The 24,800-nt window shown below is 39.4% G+C and overlaps 1 protein-coding gene across 6 annotated transcripts in view; it reads right to left on the reverse strand.

Annotated features, from left to right (window-relative positions):
* The window catches only part of DPYD (dihydropyrimidine dehydrogenase), a 329,803-nt gene that overhangs the window by 24,523 nt on the left and 280,480 nt on the right, over positions 1-24,800 (reverse strand). For 5 of the 6 annotated variants that reach the window (XR_012581360.1, XM_074546150.1, XM_074546149.1 and 2 more), the window contains one exon: positions 17,515-17,694. Coding sequence is in view for 5 of the 6 variants with exons in the window: in XM_074546150.1 (XP_074402251.1) it covers positions 17,515-17,694 (180 nt within the window). In the remaining variant the exon portion in view is untranslated. Of the gene's footprint in view, positions 1-9,894; positions 9,972-17,514; positions 17,695-24,800 lie in introns of all 6 variants that reach the window. The other variant, XM_074546151.1, reaches the window with a different exon arrangement.

A 24,800-nucleotide genomic window follows, 5' to 3' on the forward strand; every position in this document is an offset into this window, starting at 1 on the left:
AATCATGATCAGCTACAGCTTTTGCTGTTCTGTTTCTGCACCTATACAGCTACGGCAGTGATCCCAGCCAGCTCCATTAGTTCTTCTTGCTGATACTGTTGACATTCTTCAACCACAGTTTTGATATCAAATTGCATTTTCTTCCACTGGTATCCACACTAAGAGATGCTCAAAAGATACTGAGGTAGTTACAGTCTGTAATTCTTACATCTACTACATTTGCAAATATATTAATATTGCATCAGAAACTGTAAAGTCTTTTTTAAGATGGAATGTACATTACCACCTGCAGGTCTGTGTAATGCCTTGTTAAATTGCTAAAAGACCATGCATATGCACAGCTTCCCATTCTCTCTACAGCAGGCTGGCTGCCCATCTGACCTGTGGCTCTGCAAAACCTCAGCAGTGAGACATGCTCTCCTTACTTTCCCTTGCCTTAATGCTTTCCTCTGAGTGCTGAGGACATTCTATCAATCAAGTGCCCTCCTGGCTGCATTGCTGGGTCCATTTCCAGCTTTTCTTTGCCTAGAAGACTTCCCAGACCTTTAAAATACCATATAAATACTTTGCTACAGGGGCTCTTCCACAGTGCTACCTAGTTCAGCTAAGTTTTCTGACTTTTTGTCTGTAACTTTTATTAATTGTTTATCCCAATTTTGTCATATGCTTCTTTCATTCATGCACTTCATTTAGTTAAAAGCAAAGTACTTGTGAGTTATCCACACTTTTTGGTATTTAAATTTGTTCAGCTTTTTTTTTTTTTTTTTTTTTAAATCAACATTGTCCTGCTGGTATTTTGATTGTTTCTATCATGTACATTTTTGATTGTTTCTATGCTGTACATTTTTGTCAGCAGTTTTAGACTCCCAGAAAATGCCAACAAAGTCTCTGTTGTCTAGTATTTACTGATGTTTTAACTATCCAGCTGGCATTCAAACTCTTCTCTGCTTTAGTGCCGCTGCTCTTAGTTTAAAGTTCATGCTTCTGCAAACGGCACTGAAAGTTTATTTTTGATCTTGTGTAGTGCATCAAAGCCAGATCTGAGTAAAGTTGTATTTTCTGAGTCAGTTTGTTTTCCTGATGTGGTAAATTTTTCCTTTTTGCTACTGCAAGCAAGCTTTGGCAAAACACTCTTCTTGCCAATACAAAAAATCCCATATGTGAGACAATGACCAGATTTCTCTCCTCTGCTTTGTGCTAATGCATTTGTGCTTGCACAAAATTTTTCCTTGTCTATGCAAATCTTTTCTGGGCAGTTAAGAGCTTGTCTCTACCCCACTGGTGGCCTCAGCTCGTGCCCAGGAGCCCTGCATTGCTGCTGTGCTGCTGCCTGAGCTCTGCACTCATGGTTTAGCTCAGACCAGACCACACCTTTGACGTGAATCTCTTCTTTGTCCCCATACACCGCACCTCACTTCTTACAGCAGCAGCTGCAGAGAGCACAAACTGCATTTTATTTTGGATGAAATGAAACCTGAGTGAGCGTGTGTGCTTCAGGGATGCAGCTGCAATGAGCTCCAGCTGCTAATGGGCATTTAGCCCATGAGAGCAGACAAGAGCTAGAAGTCAGTAAGAAAACCTGGGATGCACATGGTGTGGACACCAGTCTGCAGCATGAACCATTTCCCTCTGCAGCCCTGTTCCTATCTGGCCTGTCTGTCTGTACCACTCTCAATGTAAACAGAACCTCTGGGGGCTCTCATCTGAACCACTGCAACTTTGTCCCACCTACAAACTGAATTCAGCCTCTGGGATGCAATGAACTTGTGGCTTAGCTGCTTTACATCATCAGGAAAGACAGGGACTTACCATTTTTTCAAACCATCCACACTTGGATAGCACATATATACTAGTCACACCATACAAAAATATGCGTATTAGTCACACAGTTATATCATTTCATTACATCCTATTATATCTTAGATATTTCTGGAGATTTTCTAAAAATTTTGACTGCTTTTCTTGGTTTTGAAGCCTCAGGCTGTTAGAGCTTTTTTCTGAGTGCAATTTTCACTAACATCTAATAGAGCTCATTTCTGTGTCCATCTGTCCATCTTTCATGCCCAGTCACATACTGCCATTACTTGTCTTTTTTTTTCCCCCCCTTCAGAGTCTTTTGCAAGATCCTCTCTATACCCACAGTAGTAAATCAGTGTCTGGGAATGTTCCTGGGCACAAGGATGTTTTCATCTATCCTAACAAAGCGTTACAGCATTTTTTGCCTGCTTTTGGCCTGTGCTGACTATCAGTGTCCCAGGCAATTCCTGGAGAGCCTTTGGAAGTCAGCATGCTCCAGGAGCCATTCCCAGCAGGCAGCCTGCCTGCAGCCAACCTGCTTTGGAGACTAACAGCTTCTGATCATCGGCACAGGCTGCTTGGTGCCAGCTGGCCTGAGCACCTAGGAATATTCCCGGGTACATTTAATTTGGAAGTACAGACATTTCTCTCCTTTCTGAAGTTAGGTGCCTATAGGAATCTAATCACTTCTGATGTCAGTGCCCAGGCAGAATGAAGTACAACAGTGTAACATCCAACTAGCTTCAAAAAATGCTATTCTCTGTCATAAGGGACTCCCTGGAACTAGAGAGACAAAGCTTAATGCTAACCATAAAAGGCGTCGTGGTATGGCATTATTTATCCCTGCATTTTTTAATATTTAAGAACACCTCTTTTTTCTCTCTTTATTCTCCCCAAAACAGGAGAAGTACAATTACAGCTTTAAAAAACCAAGAAAATGAACAATGTTCTAGCCTGAGACAAAGAATGAGCTGCATCTTCAACCTACTCTTAAAGCAAATTCCTGTACCAGGAATAAATGGTTTGTCCATTCTATGGCTATTTTACACCACACAGGGTTCCTTTCACACTTTTTAAAATGCTGTTGTAGTCTTAATTAGGAAGCAAAGCAATCTCAGGATGCTATAGAGTTTTCTTTTTGATACTTTACTGATATCAGGGACACTGATACTGACACCAGTATGGACAGATCATAAAATTGTAATATTTTGATTTAATACGCCTAAGTGAAATAATATCTTTAAAAAGTTACTGTTTATGATTGCTTCCAGCTTCTGTAATATAATTTACTATCAATTGTTTATCCCTTAAGACAACTTTGCTTTAAAGTCTTTAAACATTTCCCCAACAGAAATGAGTAGATTTGAGGGATCCACTGACGCATTTTTTGTAACAATGAAACTGATCTATGTCAAATACTTGGCAGGTCCCAATGACACTACTGAGAGTATGGATCATATTTAAACACCAGCTTAGGCACCCAGTTTCCCTCTTCAAGAATGAGAAACATCTTGAGAATTATAATGTCTTACATTTTTCTGAAAATAATACAAACTGAATATTCACGGAATGAGTCTCGGGAACAGAACTGTGAACTCATTTTCATCTCCTTTCAGTATTTAATTGGGTTCCTTCAGCTTGCTTCTAAGTGTCTCTGTTTCTGTTCCAGAGGACAAAAGAAACCAGATAAAATGGACATTTGTTTCATATTGCCACCTTCCCTAGTACAGGTTTTGTGCCACCTTCATCATTAAAATATACCAGCAGTCTCAACTAATGAACTCCACCTATCTCGCATGTCTCACCTGCTCTCTCATTCTTGTTCTTTGGTATGGATCAGGCTGCTTGGCTTTGGTTAAGATTTTAATGATTTCCTCCCTGTAAAAACTAAAGCAAGTAGCAACACAGATACACTTCTGCAGAGACAAGGTAAAGCTGGAAAAGTGCCTTTTACTGTCAGGGTGAAAGGCAAGGGCATTACCTGAGTCTGAGGTCCTGTGAGAGCTTGTCCCACAGCCGTGTGCATGCCCCAGAGCCAATCCAGCCACCTTATACAGCACTGTTATAAAAGTGTGCTGCTGAAAACCCAGCAAGCCAAGGAGTGAATGCAGGGAGTCATGGAGGAGCCTTCCCTGGGATTTCAGCACAGAAGGTACAAAGGATCTTTTCACTGACAGTGCTGAGGAAAAAAGCCAAGCACTGCTTGCTTTCTGTACCTGGATGGCTCATCTGGGACTTCCACCATACCACCACCACCACTCCTCATTGCCAGCACATGCAGGGAGCCAGGGAGAAAATGAAAAAAAAATAAATGGAGGCAACAAAGGAGGTCAGTGCTTCACCTGAGATGGAAGATAGACCTTTTCTTCAGTGAGTGCTGAACCTTGCAGCTGAACTGCTCTGTTGGAAAATGCTGGAAATCCAGCCTAGAAAATGGAGGGAGGATGGTCTGGTGTGCTCACACCAACTTGAGTCTCTGAGCAGACATGCTGCAGCACTTTAAACAAGCTGGAGATTTCCAGAAGATAATTACAACTGCTGCTACCTCATACTCTCCATTCTTTTACCTCTTAGAAGAAGGTAAATCACAGTAATAATAAATCCTTCTATAGAAATGCAAAGCAGAACTAAGAATGAAACTGATGGTGCAATTTTAATTTACCACTTTCATTGCTGTTAATTTATACACAAACACTCTGCCATAAGTTCTCCCTGGAAAATAATCCAACTCCTTTCAAGCATCCCCCATGAAGACTAGATACAGACACTGAGTTTCATGCTGTATTTTAGTATGCCTTAAAAGATTTCCTATTTTCTTCAAGCTGGAGAGAAGAACATGCTCCTGTAGAAAGACAAAGCACAGCACGTTTCAACCTTTATTTGAAGTTCCTGATTGCTGTGATAAGGGTTGAAGAATAATTTAAGATACATCAGCTATAATAGATCACAGGAAAAAATTTCCGAAGGCCTTTAAAAAGTCTTACTGTTCTTATGCATATAAAGCCATCTGGGGCACAAACAAAGTTGAACTTTCTGGCTGAGCTCACTTCACAACTCTCAGCTTGGTTCCAGTGTAGATCACTAAGCCACATATTATATTTTAAAAATTCCTCAAGAACTTGGGCCCAGAAAAACACCACAATATAAAACTTTCAGTGCTATCCTGCCTGTTTCATGGCACAGGTCACACACATGGCCAGGACCTGGCCATGAGGGTTATCAGGTCTCCCCACTGCAGGGTTCACGATCTGGGGCACAGTTTATGCTGCAGAGCATCCCCTGGATGGGCACAGGGTGGCAAGTAGGGCATGGAGGGCCAGAAACAGCCACTGTGGAGCTATTGTGGCAGAGAAAACCTGGGAATATTTTGAACTTCTTTGCAACTATTTCTTAGAAAGTGAGAGACCATGGGAAAAGCTCAAATGTCTCAAACTCCAGCTGATTTTGGAGGGGAAAAACACCCACAAATTAGAATGAGAACTGTACATTTCAGAAACTCCTGTCTGTGAGAAGGTAAAGCTTTGGTACTCATCAAGGCAGCAGACTTTCCTACTGTCCTCCTTTGCTTTCAAGATGACCATTTGGTGTATTATACAAAGACAGCAGTGCTACTGAGGACAATTGTGTTGTTTTCTCTGCCAGGTTTTCAGAGAAGGCAGACACATTTTGGGGTGTTACTGATTTCAGGTTAAATAAAGTATCTGCAATTTGCTCACCAGCATTATTTTACTATTACCTTTATTTTAATGCCACTTAATTACTTAACACTTCAGTTTGTATGAGAAAACAATTTCATCTCTGATCTAGAAATATCTCCCTAAAATCAAGTAAAACATTTTCAACAGGTAAATGTCCGAACTGAGTTTTTTACTGACTGAGCTAAGAACAGTCTTCAGCAATATACTGAAATTATTTGTTCAAGCAAATGTTTACAAGTACATTGAAATCAACTGTTACATTAAAATCAATTAGTATATTCCTAGCCTAAAATTTTAATCCAGTTGTTCAATAACCTCAATTTCTTTGTAGTTTTTTTTTTTTACTTTATTATGCTTGGATAATACCCTCAAGTATATCTTCAAAACTTCACAGTCCTTTTCCAATAGCATTTGGGGTGTGGTCTCAAAAGAAGCATGTTTATGAGCTGCAAGACAGGAAGAAAATTAAAGTGCCCTTACGGGACTGAGGCAGGGACACTACAGGGTGTATGAGCTCAGATTTTGATGGATCCACCACTACCTATGCAATTCTTGAGTCTCCAAGTTTCACTGCAATTGCTTTATGGAATTGTCTTGTACTGGACTGATAACACTGTGCAACCTCTCAATGCTCGACACTGAAAGCAAGTTGTGTTGTGGCACGGCCCCTTTCACAGCAGCAACTGTGCATATCCTGGCTAGTACTCATGGTCAGGAGCTGCCCCCCTTGTGCTGGAGGATCCCAAGGGCAGCTCACCCAGCTGGACACTTTACACTGAGGCCTTTCACTGTGGATCAGCTGGGGATGGCATTTGGAGAGCCAGAGTCTTACAACAGACTGTATTAAGATTTCACCTAAATACATCTCAATAAATGCTCGATTCTGCACTAAAAATTATATTCCCAGTGGGTGCTGAATTATGAGCCAGTACTCCAAATAGTGGTCAAAACCAGAGGCATGCCCTCCCAAACTGCCATTTAGGAACTGGGCAACTAAAGACACAGTCTGGATGGAGAGGAACTGGTTTTTTAAATGGAGACAGAGAGGTAGACTTTCAGGCTTTTCAGACTGCATGTTGATCACTGAAATGTTGTTATAAATACCTTTGCAAACTATTCATACTACACAGACAAAAATAACTCAGCAATAAACAACAGATAAATAAATTAGGTCTTGCAGAAAAATGTAAATACCGTTTTTCCTCCATCTGCTTTATCCTGGTAAATAAGTCCAAAATCCAGAAGAGGCACAAAAGCCCACCCACAGACCAGGAACTGAAGGTCAAAACCAAGTTATGACAGAATTGATAAGAGAATGACTGCAGTCTATCAAATGAAGGATGATGACTTTGTTGTGAAGAAAGAGAGGGAGCTCTGAAGTGTGAGGCATTTATTAGCCCTGTTCTGCACCAACCAAAATGGCCCTGAGGCCGTGCTCCTTTGGGTGCTCCTCAGGAAATGGTGTTTGCAAAAAGGCACACTCATGCTACAGTCACCAAAGGATTTTGGCTTGCTCCTGTTTTAATTAGTAACTTCAGAAGCTTCAAAATATCATTTTTCCTAATGGAAATGATACATGAGCTGTTTACAGTTTGGTGATACATTTTTAGCAAAAGGGAAAATATAGATATGTTTGTGCTTGTAGAGCTTTTGTGTTTACAATAAGTCTTCTGGTTGTCAATTTACAAATGGAAAATTTTGAAATGACATTTCAAAATGTCAGAAACGCTCAGCATTTGAAAGAAGGCTCAGTAAAGGCAAGGAAAACTTGCTGGAGAGACTAGATTAGACTTTTCGTTTGCAGTTGGAAAATATGCCTTTTGGCATATATTTAATATTATATTAGTTGCAGTAGTAGTAGTAAATATTCAGAAAATATTAAGTAATGATTAGCATTTAGGATAAAATGTTCTATGCTGTAATAATGATTAATATAAATAAACACAATTATAGTTTATAGGTTCTAGACTTAAACTACTTTAAACTCAACTGCGAGACCTTGTCCTGGCTGATCTAAAAAAACCAAACCCCTGTATTTCAGTGATATGTGTCTGCATTTCTCATGAATCCAGACATAATGTATAAAACAAAGTATTTTATGACTTTTATATAAATAAATCATCAACTGGAAAAAATACAACGTAGTAATAGAAAGGAATGCATCAATTATTCCAAGCAGTCACACCAGAAAGACACAAAATGATTAACGAAAGAACAGATACATAATGTGACATATCCTGACCAATATATGGGTTATATACTGACTTACTTACACTGGATAAGTTACAAGTGTGGAAATCAAAAACATAGCCATGGCATAAAATATAAAGGAGCTATTTCATTAAAACTTGTCTGCTGAGTTGAATGAAGGGCAAACAAGGTCTTACCTGTGTGAGGATTAGACCCACCTTCTTAATAACAGCTAGGGAATGTGTTCTTAAACATCAACCATCAGAGCACACAAGTTCAATCAGCCTGAATGAGATCCCAAGAAATCAATAAAATTCTTGCCAGGCCACTTCAAACTATTACAGAGCCCCAGTGCGGAGCAACAGATTACAGGCTGGCTGTAATTTTTCCCTGGAACAACCCAAACACAGTTCTTGGGCCTTAATGAGTTTTGTTCAGCATGAATAGGTCAGCAGAGTGCAGAAATCTTTTTTCTCAACTTCTCCATGTAGAAATGGTGTGCCACCAGCCCCATTCAGGTACAGGGGACAGTTGTCCTGTGCCAACGTGTGATTCGTGGACAATGGAACACAAAGAGATTTTTAGTCCATTTGTCCATAAAAAACTCAGGAAGTACAGCTTTGACTGCTAAGACACCCAATGTGGCTGAATCAAAACTGCACAAGACTACAGAAAAACCTTCAAGGGCTTTCCATAGCAATAAAATAAAGTAAATGGAAAAGGTCATAATCATGTTCCTTAAGTCTGATCTTCTTTAAGTAAAAAGACATTTCAATTGCATACTGTTAGATACTTACAGCTCCAGTGACTTACAATTAATTCTAAGTCTGCTGTCTATGACCAATACCACCCACTTAATTTTGCACCTTTCTTGCATGGACATTGTGGCCCACAGAGTACCTTGCTATCCAAATAAACAGCTTTTTTAGATGAGAACCTTAAAGGGACAATGATTCTTTCAGAATGTAGAAGTCCAAGTCTTTTCTTGCACATCAGTACGTGTGTCTCTGACTAGTACCATAAACAACACGGGGACACATAAATAAAAACAAGTTTTACTAATAATAGCTACCTATACATACAGAAGGGGCCTTTCTGATTGCACAGATATTCCTAAGCCATCTGGATGTCTGTAGCATACAGCAACTCTGTGAGACTATACCCCATGTAATACCAAGATTTTACCAGGGCTTAATGAACTAAAAGATGGTTAGAAGTACTGCTTAGAAATACACAATGTTGGTAATAAATTTCTTCTCTCACTAGGGGTAGATTCTAGAGGAAGAATTTCGTATCATCAGGTTCTCAGACTAGTAATTATAGCTTACATTTTGAAAGCCACAACCTTGCTTTCATGAATGCAATTTGCATCGAAATCTGCACTTACAAAATCAGGGAGAAGAGTTTTGCACACATAAATTAATTGCCAACCCATTTTCTAGTGCTTGAACTGCAGACAATTAGCTATCAATCATTACTGACCTGGGCTTTACTCAGTGAGGACACAAAGAGTAAGGCTCTGCAACCAATACCAATCCCACAAACACTGCAGCGTCCTAAACATCCCCAAAATCTGTCTTCACCTGACAAAGAAAATACTCTTTAGCAGGAAAAGCTGGTACAGAACTGAAGGTAGGAGAAAGAGGGAGGAGAGGGAGAGGAAAAGAGACCGATTGGCTCTCAATTAATATGAAAAAGCTGATCTCTGCCATTGAGGAAAATTCTTGCACCAGCAAGTGCTGACTGATTGTGATGAGGAATGCTTTATCACCCAGATCCAGACACTCTTTCATATGGTGATTATTATTCCTGTCATGACCCTCTGGTCATCAAGCCACAGTGTCTTTTGTCACGAAACAACTATCCAATAAGGACTAATCTAGGAATAAGCCTGTAGCATAATATCTTCTGCTTGCTTATACACACAGCAGGAGGAAGAAAATCTTCTTCCTGTGAGTTATTACCTGCTCTAATCCACTTTGGAAAATAGCAGTATTTCCTTAATTTTGTGAAGCATGCAAACATATATTTCACAAAATACAGCTACATTAATAGCTCAGATCAGAGCTGAAAGCAAATCTTAAAAGCATTCTCAGGTAATAAAAACCAGTCCAGCATCACCATCAAATCCACGGCAGCACAGAAACTATCAAATATTCACATTAAACTTTATAAGAACACTCAAATACTGAATTGCATGCCAACTTGCCTCCATGTTTAATTTCATGTTGTCTTCTATAAGGTTGAAGTCTGGCCTAATTCCTGATGCCATTCTTGGAGCAACACCTTTGACAAACAGAGAGCACATGTACAAAATCTCAACAAATGCCACATACTACCTAAAACATTAGACATTTTATATTAACATTGTCATCATCCATATCAATATTATCCAACTAAAATCCGCTTTAGAACTTATTTAACCTCTTCCAAACACTATTTCTCTGGTTTTTCCTATTCAGTTCCTTGAGAAAGGGGCTACTCCTCTGCAGTCAGACAGTGTATACCAAACTGAAAGCATCCAGGGAAGAAGGGCTGGGAACCCTACTCTGGGAGCAGAATGAGGAACCATTTCTGGCCACATAAGCCAATTCTTTTTATGTCTTTTCTGTCTCTAGTGCCTATGTAGATCACCTAACACAAGGGCTGTTTTGAATGGTTTTATCCAGCCAGCAAGCTAACCCTAAGCAACAAATACAACAATACACATACAACTGTACAGAATAAAAAATTAATGGTGTTAGAGAAGGATGATGCACAGAGACATTATGTGTGACACTGGGGAGGAAGTGGGGGTAAGTGTGCATGGTTAATATGAAAAGATGTCAAAAAAAATGAAGCATAATAATAGTGCAATTTATCCTTGCTAAACGTACTGCACTGTGCTATAATTAAATATGAAAACCTAAATTTATCTCTATGTTCGGCTGTCATTAACTTAACAGGGAGTGCACATGTTCTAATCTAATGGCTGATTTTTTTCTCCATGTGCAGCATATTAAAATGTATATTAGCCTCAAGGTGCATAAACACAAAATAATAGACCAAAGGTTTTGGCCTATGGAGAAAAAAAATCCATGCTCAAAGGCCATCAAGTAGCTGGTGATGCAGGGGAGACACTCACTTAGCCTCATTAAGCCGAAGCTCTCTTTTGCTTGTCTTTTGTTCTGCATGACAGCAGCCTCTTTGTTGTATAATAATTCATTCCAAGTTCGTTCCAAGCTACCGAAACTGGTGAACTGTGGCCATTTTAATGAGCAGTATTGGTGGTATGCATAATCTGGAAGCCACGTGGACCAGGCAATCACAGAGCACTGCAGCCAGCAAAATGAGATACTGTCGAAATCACAAATTTGTCAAGTTGTTTTTGGACAGGGTATTATAATAAGCACTAAAATATGCATCTTATTACTCTGCATCTGCCAGTCAAAGATCACTGTAATGAATGCATGCTGCAGGGTATGACCAGGCCATTTCCCTAAGTAAAACAAACTGCAGAGTACAAAAAAAGAATTATGTATTTTTGGCAGTGCCTGGATATTTTTTTTTAATCCTTTTGCATCAGGAGTTGGATTTTCCTGGCTTGATGTCCACTGCCAGCAGTGAATGCACTAAAACTGCCACAGCCAAGGAGTTAGTGTGAAATACACGGTTTTCTTAATAGCCACATTTACTGCCTGTGCATCTGAAACTTTAAACTCCATGCTCAAAGCAAATTTAGCACACAGTACATATAAATCCCCCAAAGATTAAAGTATTTAAAATACACTTTAATAATCCTAGCTCCTTTTGTTTTACACATTTCTACTGCAAATGGCTTCACCGTTAAGGAAGATACATTTTACGTAACCTGCTCTCTCTGTGAGAAACAGCACTGTAGGTAATCACAACATAAACTTCCATAATAGAACAATTAGGAAAAAAAAAAAAGATTTTAAAGTGGTACTTTTTTTCTACAAATTTGTCAGACTCATAATTGAGCTCAGCTTGAAAGGCTGGGAGGTTCACCAATGGAAGCAAAGCTGGTAAATACGACTTGTGCAGTGGGGTGCAGAGCTCTCGCCACAGAGAACCACCAGACTCTCACCTGAAGCAATGCCTGTGGAAGCCTTTCATCATCAGATGAGGAGCTGAAAGGCTAAGCGGGGAGCAGAAGGAAAGGACTTATTTCCTCATCTTCCTGCAGATAATGGTGCAGACGTATTTTGGCAGAGCCTTATTTTTGGGCAACCCAACAAGCATTTGCAGCAAGAGCCCCTGAGTGTGCTGATGCGAGTTCCCATAATATCCTAAAGTAAGAGGTTTCTTGATCAATACTGGCTTATACTTAAAAGGCTTTGTCTGGCTGAAAGCCATATTTCGGGTCCAAGTTTTAGCTAATGGGAAAGAGGATCAAACAGCTCTCTTGGGTTTGTGAGGGCAGGTTTGGTGGCAGGGGAAGCTACAGGAAAGGCTTTTGTGAGAAGCTGTTAGAAGGTTCCCCGTGTCTGACAGAGCTAAGACCAGCCAGTGATGACTCGTGGCTGGCCATAAGTGAGCCAGCCAGGAATTACAGTAATGCCTCTGTGATAACACAAATAAGAAGGAAAGAAAAATTATTGCACAGAGGTAATTGCACTTGGAGAAGAGAGGAGGGAGAACATGGGAGAGGAACAACTGCCCACAAATTTATTTTCCTAAAGAACAAGGAGCACTTCCAAAAATGAAGGGTGAAAACCTCTGCTCAGTGATGGTAGTCAGAGGTCTTGAAGAATCTGAAGGCAGACAAAACTCTGATGATGCAGCAGTGGTTCTTGCATGGCTGAGTTCCCAAGGTTTTTTTCTCTGCCATACAAAAGACTGCTTAGATTTGACTGCAGTACAGTTAGAATTTAGTAGGTTTATACTCTTTGGAAGACTCAGATTTTAGTACTCACAGACAACTTTTAGGAATTGAACACTTTAGTCCAAGTGGGAAGCCTGTTCCAATGGGAAGTCCACTCAGAGAAGAATATCAGAAGGTTGCTAAATTTAAGGTGATGAAATGTCATTGAAGTCATACGCTGTGCACGTACAGCATCATTCTTTCTCATCTGCCTGATGAATAAAGCTAGTGTCTATAAATGTCTTTTTAACATTTTTAGTACAGCACAACCTAAACAGTTGAGAACTACCCACTGAGTTCTTTTGGGTTTTTGTATATTTCTGGAATAAAGATACTTAAATTATTAGTTTCTGTTATTTTTAATTTTTTTATCATTTAGACATGATTAAACAAATATCACTTGTTCATAATTCTTGGTGCTGAAAGCAAAATATGAAACATCCATCTTTATTCTTTTCCTACAAACACACCTACCAGCTGAATGCATGGCAAGATTTTTGGTTAGCTACCTGGCATGTATAGCAGCCACTGCCCTAAGTATGATTTTTGTAGGTGACATTAATGGAAGTTTTTACAGAGACACACTGTACCACTTCTGTCATCACCAGCTGACACAGTGCATTTCTGGGACAAAATCACCTCAGCTCTCTGGATTAAGATCAGCAAGCAACTAATAAAGGAGTCCTGTAACAAACAGAGAAGGTGAGACAGGGAGATGCACAGGGGATCAAATTGCACCTCTGGGGAATACTACACTGTGTTCAGATACCTAGTGAGAACAGTTATCTTTATTGCTCCTGGTCATGTACGTTCCTGAGAAACTCATGAACATTATTTTAAAACATAATTCTATTAATTTTGTATTGTAAGGAGACCACCTGCGCCCTTCCTCTGGTTTATGCAGTCACCCTAATAACTTTGGGTTATAAGAGTGTGCACTACATCTTAACTGTCTTTCTGACTGTATCAGGCACTTGATCTCAGTCCTAAATTCATTCTGAGGTAAGTGTGCTTTTACACAAGTTCTTCCTTGAAGGAGTCAGTGAGAAGCACTCTGGTGTCATCCTAACTTTTCCATTCTCTCATCTCAGCATCAAGATTTGCACACTGAGATTAAACCTGAGACAGGCTGACAGCTTTTATTCCATGCAAAGGTCACTCAGAGTTTATATTAATGACAGTCACCTGTGCCAAGGTTTCAAGTGTCAGGTCCTCCCACAGGAAAAAAAAAAGCAAACAAACCCAACTCAACAAAAGCAATGAGGAAGGAAGCCCAGAACTCTGGCTTTGGCCACCTCTGTGAGTTTGACACAGCATCTGTGCCAGGACTCTCTTCAGAGCTGTTACAGATAGGTTACAACCACAGGAAAGAATGAGTACAATTGGTGGAGCTATGGAAACCTGTGTCACCCAGTGACTGGAAACCAATGAGGCTGGCATTTCTAAGTGGGAATCTCACTCCTGTTACAGGCAGTGTAGTACCACAGGTCACATCCTGGACAATGGCTCCAAAAGCAATTGCTGTGTTAGCAAAAGGGAAAAAGCTACTGAAAAGACTATCAGAAAATAAATACTGCTGGCTCAAAGATGATAAATTTAGGGTCTACATATAAAAATAAATAGATTCTGCAACAGTGAAAAACAGAAAAAGAGCACTCAAGTTTCCAAAATATTTTCCAGTGCTGTGGTGCTTCTGATATTTCAAGGGCTATAAATTATCAGAAGTATTAGTTTCATTAATGCAGAAGGATGAACAGATACTAATCAACATGAATCTCTTTTTCAGCCAAAGCATTTTATGTTTGCTATTTAACTGCTTGTTATATTACACTATTTAGCGCAGTACTTTCAGTATTCTCTCTGTTTAGGAAGGAAATTATTGTGATAAATGTAACACCTGACAGTGATAACTGTTCAGTTCGTCATTTATCTGGTGACTGCATGGCAAGACAACTTCAGTTTGAGGTTAGGAGTACCATTTAGAAGAAGGTATTTATCTTTTAGTTTACTCTGGTCATCAAATACTACAATATTTCATGACAAAACTCCACTGTGTCACTCTGCTCTGGCAACACTCTGCAGGCAGCATCTGTTTGGTGCTGAAACCAGGATGGACAATGAATTATAAAAAGAATAGTCCACCATTACATAAAAATACAGACATTAACATTCAATATTGCACTGTGAATCAAAACAGATACCATTATGAACATACTTATCTGGGAACAGAATGGCTCCTAAATCTGTAATTTATTTAAACTGGTAGAGGCTCAATGAATTTGTATACAATCAGAAAGCAAATGGTTCTTGATGCTGGTGAAAATAATTCTCCATCACTTCCATATTACTAATATGTCAAATGTCTGACCTTCCTGTCTCTGTGATTCTATTTGAAAAGAACAGTAATCTTGTAATGAAAAGGAGGATGATTCTTGTATATTTTAAAATCTACTCCATCAAACCCACAACGTATCAAAATCAGCGGACTAACTTTTTTGTTGTTCTTGGTTTTGAATGCAAATGTTCATCTGTATTTGCTGCTTAGCTTCTTAAGAGGTCTTACTGAAGAAACTGCATTTCATCTCATGGTATATACCAACACAAATTGGGGCAGCCCCTTATGTCTCTATAAGGCAGGATTTTGACTGTCACATTTTACTTCATATATAACATATACATTCCCACACATTATTTTATCAATGAGAAAATATCAATAGGTTCTTTTCTCTGTTCCAAACAGAGAGTAAGGACATGCTTTTTAGTGAATTCATTTTAGAAAGAGACTCACAAACGTGTTAATGACTTGCTGCCAAGCAAGTTAGATATTTGTGTTTGAATTGAGATGAAACTACAGTACTTAACTAAATTTACTAGGCACAAGTACATGAAATCCAATATTGATAATAATTTATGAAAGTAAGAATACTGATTCCTACAATACCGCAAACTTAGTTTATGATAACATAATTAGTTACACTAATAACACTGCTTAGGCACAGTCTTGCTAATTAGGATATTATAAATATTAATGATATCAAGTCTTTGTATTTGATTGCCCCTAGTAGGAACATTTATCATGGTATTTCCAGTTACCAGAGTTATATTATTTTTCTTCCTTTCCCTTGAACATTCATTCCTGGACAAACAGCCATCCTGAGCTTATGCCTAAAATGTATCAATAGCTTATCAACACTGCAGGTTAACTTTAAATGCTATTATTTAGTAGGAATGTTACAATGCTATAGTTCAGTGCTAATACAAATACACAATAAATTATATTCTGTATGTCTTTTAAATGTCTAACAGAGCCAGCCACACAAGATTACATAGGGCTTTGTTTTTGCTCTTTTTCATGTGACCTGTTTCAAGTTAAGATTCCTTTGAATTATTAAATGCTTCCTTAAAGCATATTTTCATGCAACCTTTTCAAGTTAATTATCAATTTAGTGGCAAGCAAAAAAAGACTAAAAATTACAATTTTTTTTTCCTCATTCAAAAGGACAGGAGAAACATCTTTGACAATGGTTGTCTCTTTAGTAAAATACAAAGGTAAAACAAAGACAGAACACCGAGTGCAGCTTGAAAGAAGAATTACAACAAATCTGTAACATGATTTGTACATGCTGCGTAGCTTTCCACAGGTGTTAAAGGAAAGAAGTTTAGCTATAACCCTTTGAGCCTGGTTTAACTGCTTAACATAAGTAGATGAAAATGAAACTGCTTATATCTTGGTTTATTTTTAAGCAGTGTATTATCCAGAGCTTTAGGAATAGGATTGTCTTTCCTCCTTAAAGGTAATGTTATAATTTTCAGAGCTCCACAGAGAACAACAACAATATAGGAGTCTCTAATCTCCTGCTAAATCCAATTCCAGTCATCAGCAATGATAAGCAGAGATTTGGAGGCATTTGACACTCCAGATCCTATTCTTTTGTAATTCTTTACTTTTTACAACATTTTCAACAGTCGTACATCAGATTTTTGGAAGGATAATCAATAGGCATGATGTATAACTGAAATCAGTCTTCAAAGTGATCCCCTCTAGTAACCAGAAACAAAAGCTTGGCCTCCCTGCTGTGCAGGTATTTTGCTTAGAGCAGGAGGCAGCCGGGCATCAGCAGGAAGCCAGTTACACCTCCCTGCCTCCCAGTAGGGATCAGCAGGTGCCCTGGTGGAGGGGTGAGCAGGGCTGGGGCAGCTGCAACCCACTGCATCTGTCAAAAATCCCCAAAAATGCTTTTGTATCAGGGAACTACTAGAGCAGAGAGGAAAGACAGTCCAGAGGTTAGGATTTCATGCTGACCATCATTTACATTCCCATTTCATCACAGACTTTCTAGGTTTGAATGATCTTGCAGAATTCATTAAACTGTCTGGTGTCACCAATCCTCACTTAGAATTTCCCTGTCTTGCAGAGGGTTTGGGCATCAGCACACATGAAAGACCACGAGATGCTCAGGTATGGTGACTGAAGGACCACTCCTACCTAATCTCACATTCCAGCTAACAGCTGTTCCTGTCTCAGCTGCTCAGAGCCAGTGCTAGAGGGTTTTTGCATGTCTCCTGAATGTTGCACCCTGGCTAAAACACCCAGGAGCTTCTGGCACAAAATTAGGATCAATCTGAAGTGAATTGAGTTTCGTTAAAACAAGCAGTTCCAGAACTTTTTCTAATGCATTTTTAATTTTACATCCTATATTTTTTTAAAGACATGATGTTATTAATCATGTAAGGAGATCATATTTATAGTAAAAATGTTAGCCTGTATCAAGTAATTTCAAGTTTGTCTTCTTAAGCTGCCTACATATTTGTTAATAGTCAGAAGGAAAATGACTTAGTGACTAATTGTGACAGCAGCAGTGATTAATCAAGGTAAGTAGCAGAAACTGCATACAATGATTATGGAATTACATTCAAAACAAAGACATAATGTTACAATGCAGGAATGGCAATAAAAAAACATACCTTTCCCATCAGATCAGCAATTCTAGGTACTGGTTTTCCTTTCTGATGGCGCATGGTTGCAGGACTCTGTCCATCCCAGTCTTCAAGTTCCTCAATGCTTTTCAGGTAAAGAAGAGCTTTCAGTCCAGTGCAGTAGTCATCAATGACAGTGAAATCTTGATTTTGGATCGCACTGCACACCTACGAAACGCAAGTCAGTTATCAGCTCCATCCTGGCAGAGAAGCCTATGGAATTAGCAAGCTTTTTGGATTTACTGATTATCAGGTGACCCTTCCTGCAATCCCACTGGGTAAGAACTACAAGGATTCAGGATTATTGTCTGATTAATCCTATGTCGTGATGTCACCACTGCAGTTCAGGAAAGTAAGGGCTCAATAACACCAGTTATGCCCAGATTCCCCAGCAGCAGCCCTTGGACAAGACGTGAGGACTGTTCAGAGATAAACCTACAAGCCCAGCCCCAGGTGTGCCTGCTGGGGAGCTACTGCTGAGCATGCCAGCACATTGACAAACCATCACCTGTGCTCAGAGCTCTGCCTGCAGACACTCAGAGGTACCCCCAGCCTGCACAGGCATATCCAGCTAGGTCCCAGCCTAGCAAATCACAGAGCCACTGACTTGCTGAGACTGGAAAGCATCTCTTGAGATCCTGTTATTCAACCTCCTGCTCAGAGAAGGGCCAACTAGAGGAGGCTACCCAACACTGTATCCAGTCAGGATTTTAATATCTCCAACTACACCTCTCTAGGGAACCTGGTTCAGGGTTCAATCTGCCTTGCAGCTTTTTTTCTATTTAAATGGAATTTCCTGTGTTTCAGTTTGTGCCCATTGTTTCTTGCCATCACACTGGATAGCCCTGAGATGAATCTGGATCCAATGGAAATGTCTCAGCAAACAGCCCTCATTAAACTGACCTGTTAGTATGGGGTGAGCATTGCCAGGCACAGAACAGAACAATCCCCTTCTGCCACTCAGTGCAACTGAGAGGCCACTTTATTTTAGATACTTTAGAAACATAAATAGCAATGTAGCTTTATAAACATATAAAGTAGTGATCCCTGACCTGCTTAACATGTACACACAAAACTACAGGCAGCAGAAAATAGTCTGACCATTTACATGGGTTCTTCTAGAGGATGTTGGGGATATCAGCTCAGGCTTAAACCCACAGAGATCCCAACCACACTAATAACTGATTAAAAATATCCCTGACTGTTGTCTGAATGCTTCTCATTAGCTAAACTCTAATCAGCCATCAGTGACAAGGTGCAGGGTTGATTGAGTGCCATTAATTATCAGTCCCTGGAAATGCTCTGAAATTCCACGTGTCAGTGTTTTCAGCCTCTGATTCAGCTTTTATTGTGAAAGCTGAAAGGAATGCTCCTGATAATACCTTGACTCCATGCACACACAGTGAACACAACAATGAAACAGCCACCTACTTTAGAACATAAATTGGTGCACACAGACACGCACAAACACATCCACACTTCTTCAATGTGGAAACACACTTCAGATCATAATTGACATCAACACTTAAAAGCATTGGAAATACGCTATTGTTTTCCCCATTTCAGAAATGACAATAGAGCTTGCAGTCCTGAAGACAGGTACACATCATATTGGGAAATATCTCATACTACTGCTGAACAAGAGAAAAAAAAAAAGCTATAAAATAAGCACAATAACATTTTCTATGCAGTGCATTTACATTACAAAAAAATCTGTTTCTCTGGAGAAACAGTGTGGGCATTAATTAGGCCTGTTATACCTTCCACAGGATTCAAGACTGTTTTTTTTTTTTTAATGGCAATTATAGAGAGCATCATAATTACTTCCCATACAGTTATTTAACTGCAAAACTCCACTGATGTTTTCTGTACAGCAAGGAATTCTCTGGGTTTTGTTAGTGCATGGGTAACACTTTTATTATCTACTCTTAAAAATACTAAAACTGAAAAAAAAGCAGTTAAAAGCCATGTCATGTCACTTGAAACAATTTCAGACACTTTTGTCAAAATCCTGCAATATTTTGACAGGATGTATACACATGAGATACACCCGAGGATACCTGTAATAATCTTATAAATAAAGAGGCTTTTACTGTTTTCCAGCTTGTGGTGCAGTGTTATGAACTGCAATAATATAAAAATGTGTGGAAGATAATAACACACTAAGAGCTAACTATTTGTCTTCTCTGTGATTCTATATGCAATGCACTATATGCACTTCCCTGGAAAGCCAGGAAAATTCCAGAACTCAAGGCAAAATGCGACTTTTAAGAAAAATGTAAATGTCTGCGCCAAAAAAAAATGCTATATGACATAGAAAGACTTAGAACAAAGAAGTGGTCTCAAACAATCCTCCTCTTCTGTAGAAACCTTACAACTGTGGTGCCCAATGGTGTGGATAATTAGCAAAAGACATGCCTTTCACTAATTTCACTGGGATAAAAGCAAGTGCTTATGTTTATGGGCCTTTCCTAGAACAAGAGAGCTTCAAACATTAACACATACGAAACCAACTGCAATAATTTTGCCATGTATTTGGTGAATTCCAAAATTCTGAACTTATGTTCCACAAATCAGATGGTGAGATTTGTATTTTAGGTTTACAGTATCTTCCATCAATCAATGTAGAAACCTTTACTGCATTTTAAAAGGTGGTGAACAAAGTCAGGATAAAAAGTCGCCATGACCCATCAGCCATGACAATTCCTACACTGCAGAGAGAGGTTTTTAGCATCATACCTGGCTGCCTCTGAATCACCAGTTTAAATGACACTGTGTCCTCTTTTCAGCACAAGAGCAGTGGCAATAGACCAGGTGAGACTCAAACTCAGGCATCCGGAAAAATCACAGAAGAACTGAAGCGGCCCCTGCACACCTCATTAACGTCCTGCTCTGCCCCAGCTGCTGCACTGGGAGCAGGCACTGTCCTCCCCTGCACAGCTCAGTGCTGCTGAGCCCCCTCTGCTGCAGTCCAGATACTGCTCTATCCAAAATGGTTGCTGCCACCTCTCATGTAATGTCTTATCAAACCACCTGAGGAGGAGATAAAGGTGAGAAGAGCTGTGTAAGGGCTGCTGCCCCTGCCTCGCACACAGATGGAGCAGCAGCAGGACCTGCAGCCAGCCCTGCCCCTCTCCTCAGCATCAGGCTGGTACCCACCAAGCACAGCGCTTCCCTTTAGACCCTGAAGCGAAAACCTGAAGAGCAGTGAGACTTTCCAAGTGAGAGCACAGCCTTGCTGTGCTGTGCCAGAGCAGTGGTCTGCATCCCGTGGCCAGGAGAAGCCGCTCACGGAGCAGTGCACGGAACAAAGCGCGCCCGGATCCGCTGCTCGCGCGGTGCACCAGCCCCGGCTCTGGCAAGCAGCACTGCTGGGACGGCACCTGCTTAACAGCCCTTAATCCTAAATAATCCAAGTGGATCTGTTTAATGAGTAAATTAACATTCAGCTGTTCACTGACCCAGCCCTTCACCTGAAACATTTAGGTAGAAAGTATCTTCTGTGGAAAATGAGAGACTGGCCCTGTGGAACATCCTATGGCACAGAGAAAACCCAGGTCACAACAAAGCTGTCAGCTCTACTGCTGACAAGTGCTGTCCTGCTGTCTTGCTTGTGTTGGTCTCTAGAAGCTGGACTAGAAGAGAAAGGTGCTACATATTTCCTGTTTAGTATTCATATTGCACTAAGACACAAGGAAATACATTTGTACAAGCTTGGTTTTACTACATTGCCTGGCTCTGTCCCAGTAGTAGAACTGATACAATTTAATTTTTAACATGGGATCTCCTTCCTGTTCTTCCAGATCCAGACTCCAATGATTGCCCCTTATATCATAAAAGAGGCACCTAGGCCAACATGCAATGTATGGTCAATGATATTGTGCTCTCAGTATTCTGAAATCTCAGCATAAGTTGCTGTAAGCAACTTAAGTTACAATTCTAATCTATACAGACATGTCTGAGATACTAAAAGACACAATATCTGCTTTGCTGCTGGTAAACAGCCAAATTAGCTCATTGGGGAATGGGGATGTGAAATGAATCACAGGTTACGGCTCTAAGTAAAACTATTCTGCAAAATGCAATGATGGGAGAGGCACACAAAGGTCCCTGCTGATGTTTTTCATAAGAAATACCCAGTCTGCTCTCTTACTAAATATGCATAAAAAGTGAATTTAACTTTGTCACCGGATCTAGACACATTACAAGTCTTACTTGAGGAACTGGAGTAAATTGTACGGAGATTATTACTTTGTAAAATAATTTTTATGGGTTAAAAGATTTTTATTGAACATTCACATGTATCTGAAACTTTTAATTCATATAAATTTTAAGAAAAATTCCCTGCTGGTGACAGGTACTTCTACATCAGTCACAAAACATTGTAAACCTTTGCTGTTAGCAGAATCATTACACAATAAAGAGATGCCAATTTCTGAAGTGTTTACTGAGGCATATCCCCTGCACTGTTTATTGAGAGCTCTGCCTGTGTAAGACTTTTCAGTTTTGTTCATAGCTGTTTCTAGAAGCAATGGGAAGAATACCCAGACATTAAGTTTTATTTGTTTCACTCTCTACAAAAATGGAAGTGGTTCCTGTCCAAATTTCTGAGGGACTGCATGGAAGACCTGTGCCATCCATGCAGAATTTGGACAGAGTGCCTGAGGCATTTCCAGCCAGATCAGTAAAGCAATTCCTCTTCAGTGCATCCTACCTTTGGGAGATCTTGTAGAGGAGAAATATTTTTCTGTAACACTAGAAGAGGAAACAGTGAAGTCCTTTTCAGGCTGTGCAGTCTCTCTTACCCTGCAACTTTCAGTTCTTACATAAACTCATTATTATATGGCAAAATCCCAGCTGGACAGGTAATGATGGGGAAGACAGTGCCAAAACTGAGCCCTAGTCCCTACCTGCATTATTTCTATTCCATCAATAGCTGGGATTTCAGCAGAGGCCACAGAGGAGAAGCAGATCTAGACATGCTTGTGTCAGTTTTTCCTGACACTACTTTCACCCAACAAGAGGTATTGTGTATAATCTCATATACTGTTAGATCATCTCAAAAGACTGGAGCAGGTCAGAGAATCTAGACTGCTCAATAACGTGCTGTTTTGAAGAAGAAGAGAGTAAATATTCTTGGTGTGACAGGACCTGTGTGAACAAAAATCCTGTTGTGGTCCAACTTGAAATTGTTTCAAAGCACTCTTAGAAGGCTTTGCAAGTTAGGAATTTGTTCTGGGAGTCAATAGCTTGGAGAAAATTTTAATTTTTACACACCTCTGAAATATATGTATATCTTTTCAGTATATGGGTGTAAAATAATTGTCACTTTTATGAAAACAGAAGTATCAGTAAGGAGGCAGATGGGTGGCAGTGATACATGGTCTAGAAGATTGATGGGTATATATTTGTATATATAAATGCAAATCACATAGCTTTACTGTTCTACCATATTAGTTTCCATTTGTTGTAGCTGTACAACATCAAAGCAGTGATGTCTCCATATATTGCATTTAGTGGTAATGTAACGGACTACCAAAAAAAAAAAAAAATCAAAGTGAGAGTTTCTAAGTAGTTTCCTGGCAATTGAGACAGCAGGCTCTTTCATCTGTGCTGTAACTGTGGCAGTGCATTGATTTAAACTCCTTCTGAGATCTCAAATGCTTTTATATTCGTAGGTCTCACTGGCTGCTTTCTTTTTGCCTTTTTTCCCCTTCAAATGATAAAATTCTAGCATTTAGCAGAATGTCATCTTGCTTCACCAAAAGATGGAGACTAATTTCAGCTTTGGTTCTAAACTGTACAGGTTTTGTAAATAAAATAGCTCTCTAAATGCCATTTGATTAAGAAATTGGCCTTTGACTTCACAATTTCTAATATTCTGACCACAGCAAAGGGATAAACAACTATTATTCCTCTGAGATACCTGTGAGAGGGTTTACAACACATTAAAAATTGTGCTTTGCCATTAAGTTGGTTGACTCTCTTTGAAAAATTTTTTCTGGTACCTTCAAATGGTAAATGAAAGGTTTACTATTTTATACTATATTTTCAATTTTAGCAATAATCATCTTTCTGTAGAAGCTTTCTTTTCCTATTAAGAATTCTTCCTAATAAGTACTCAAGATATAAATTCACCATCTTGCTGGAGAAACATTTATGAATGCCTGTTATTTAATGTATCATTGAAGCTACTGCTTTCTTGATTAGGTTCTATTGATTAGGATTCTTGTGAAAAAAACCTGAAACTGTGAATGAATGCAAGATGGCTCAGGAAGGACCTTATTTGTGCCCACCTGTGTATCTATATGAATTGCCAACATTAAGAAGGCTAATTTTATTGTAGAGGGCAAGCACATTATGATAATCTGGGAGAAGCATAGACACAACTTAGGATTTATTCTCAAAGGCATCTTGCAAAAATTGACTTGACTAAAGGGAGATCTTTCTGGTCCATGCAATCTATATGCTGCATAGCTCTTGCCTATGGAAATTAAAAAGTGCATTTTCTAGCCCCTGTAAAATAGTTTGGAGATCTGTGCCCAGATCTCCAAAGCAAAAAGCAGCAGACACTGCACAGGTTGTCTGACACAGTGCTCACTATGATGTGGCCAGAGCTGCAGTGTGAGAGCATGCAGACAAATACAATCTCCTCTGAGAGGCATTTCTGTACGTACAACCTTCAGGACACCAATGTCTGTGGAAAGGCTGCCTCTAAAACAATGGTTCCTCCTCCTCATGTCTCGTTGAACAACCAACTTACCAGAACATTAAATGCATAGCCTAAATTACCCTTTCTATCTAATTACTACTTCTGCTAGAGGGCTGTAGGATTAAGAACATTAGGGGAAGTGGTTTATCAGACAATGTGATACAATGCCGGGAAAAAACCTCGAGACTCTTTGTTTTAAAGAACAAATTTGTGAAAAAAGAAAGCTTCCAAAATATTGATATAGTACAGATGGAATGATTTGATTCACTCACATTAGCTGCCTAAATGACTCTAGAGATAGAGGTTAGCAGATGGGATGTTACTTAACAAGTCTTCAGAAACTGGATTGACGCAAAACTGAATTGGATGATAGCTGATAGCCTTTTTAAAACATTATGACTGAACTAATATACATGAGCTAATGAATTACTGTTTGTTTCAGAGTCTAGTACAGCTTTCAGAAAGCAGTTTGAAGCACTGAAATATTACATCTATGAATTGTCTGAATTATGGGCAAAAAAGCCCACCTAATCTTTTTTACTGAGTCCTAGACTTAAAGTCC

This window comes from Zonotrichia albicollis, chromosome 8, assembly GCF_047830755.1.
Source record: "Zonotrichia albicollis isolate bZonAlb1 chromosome 8, bZonAlb1.hap1, whole genome shotgun sequence".
Lineage (NCBI taxonomy): Eukaryota > Metazoa > Chordata > Aves > Passeriformes > Passerellidae > Zonotrichia > Zonotrichia albicollis.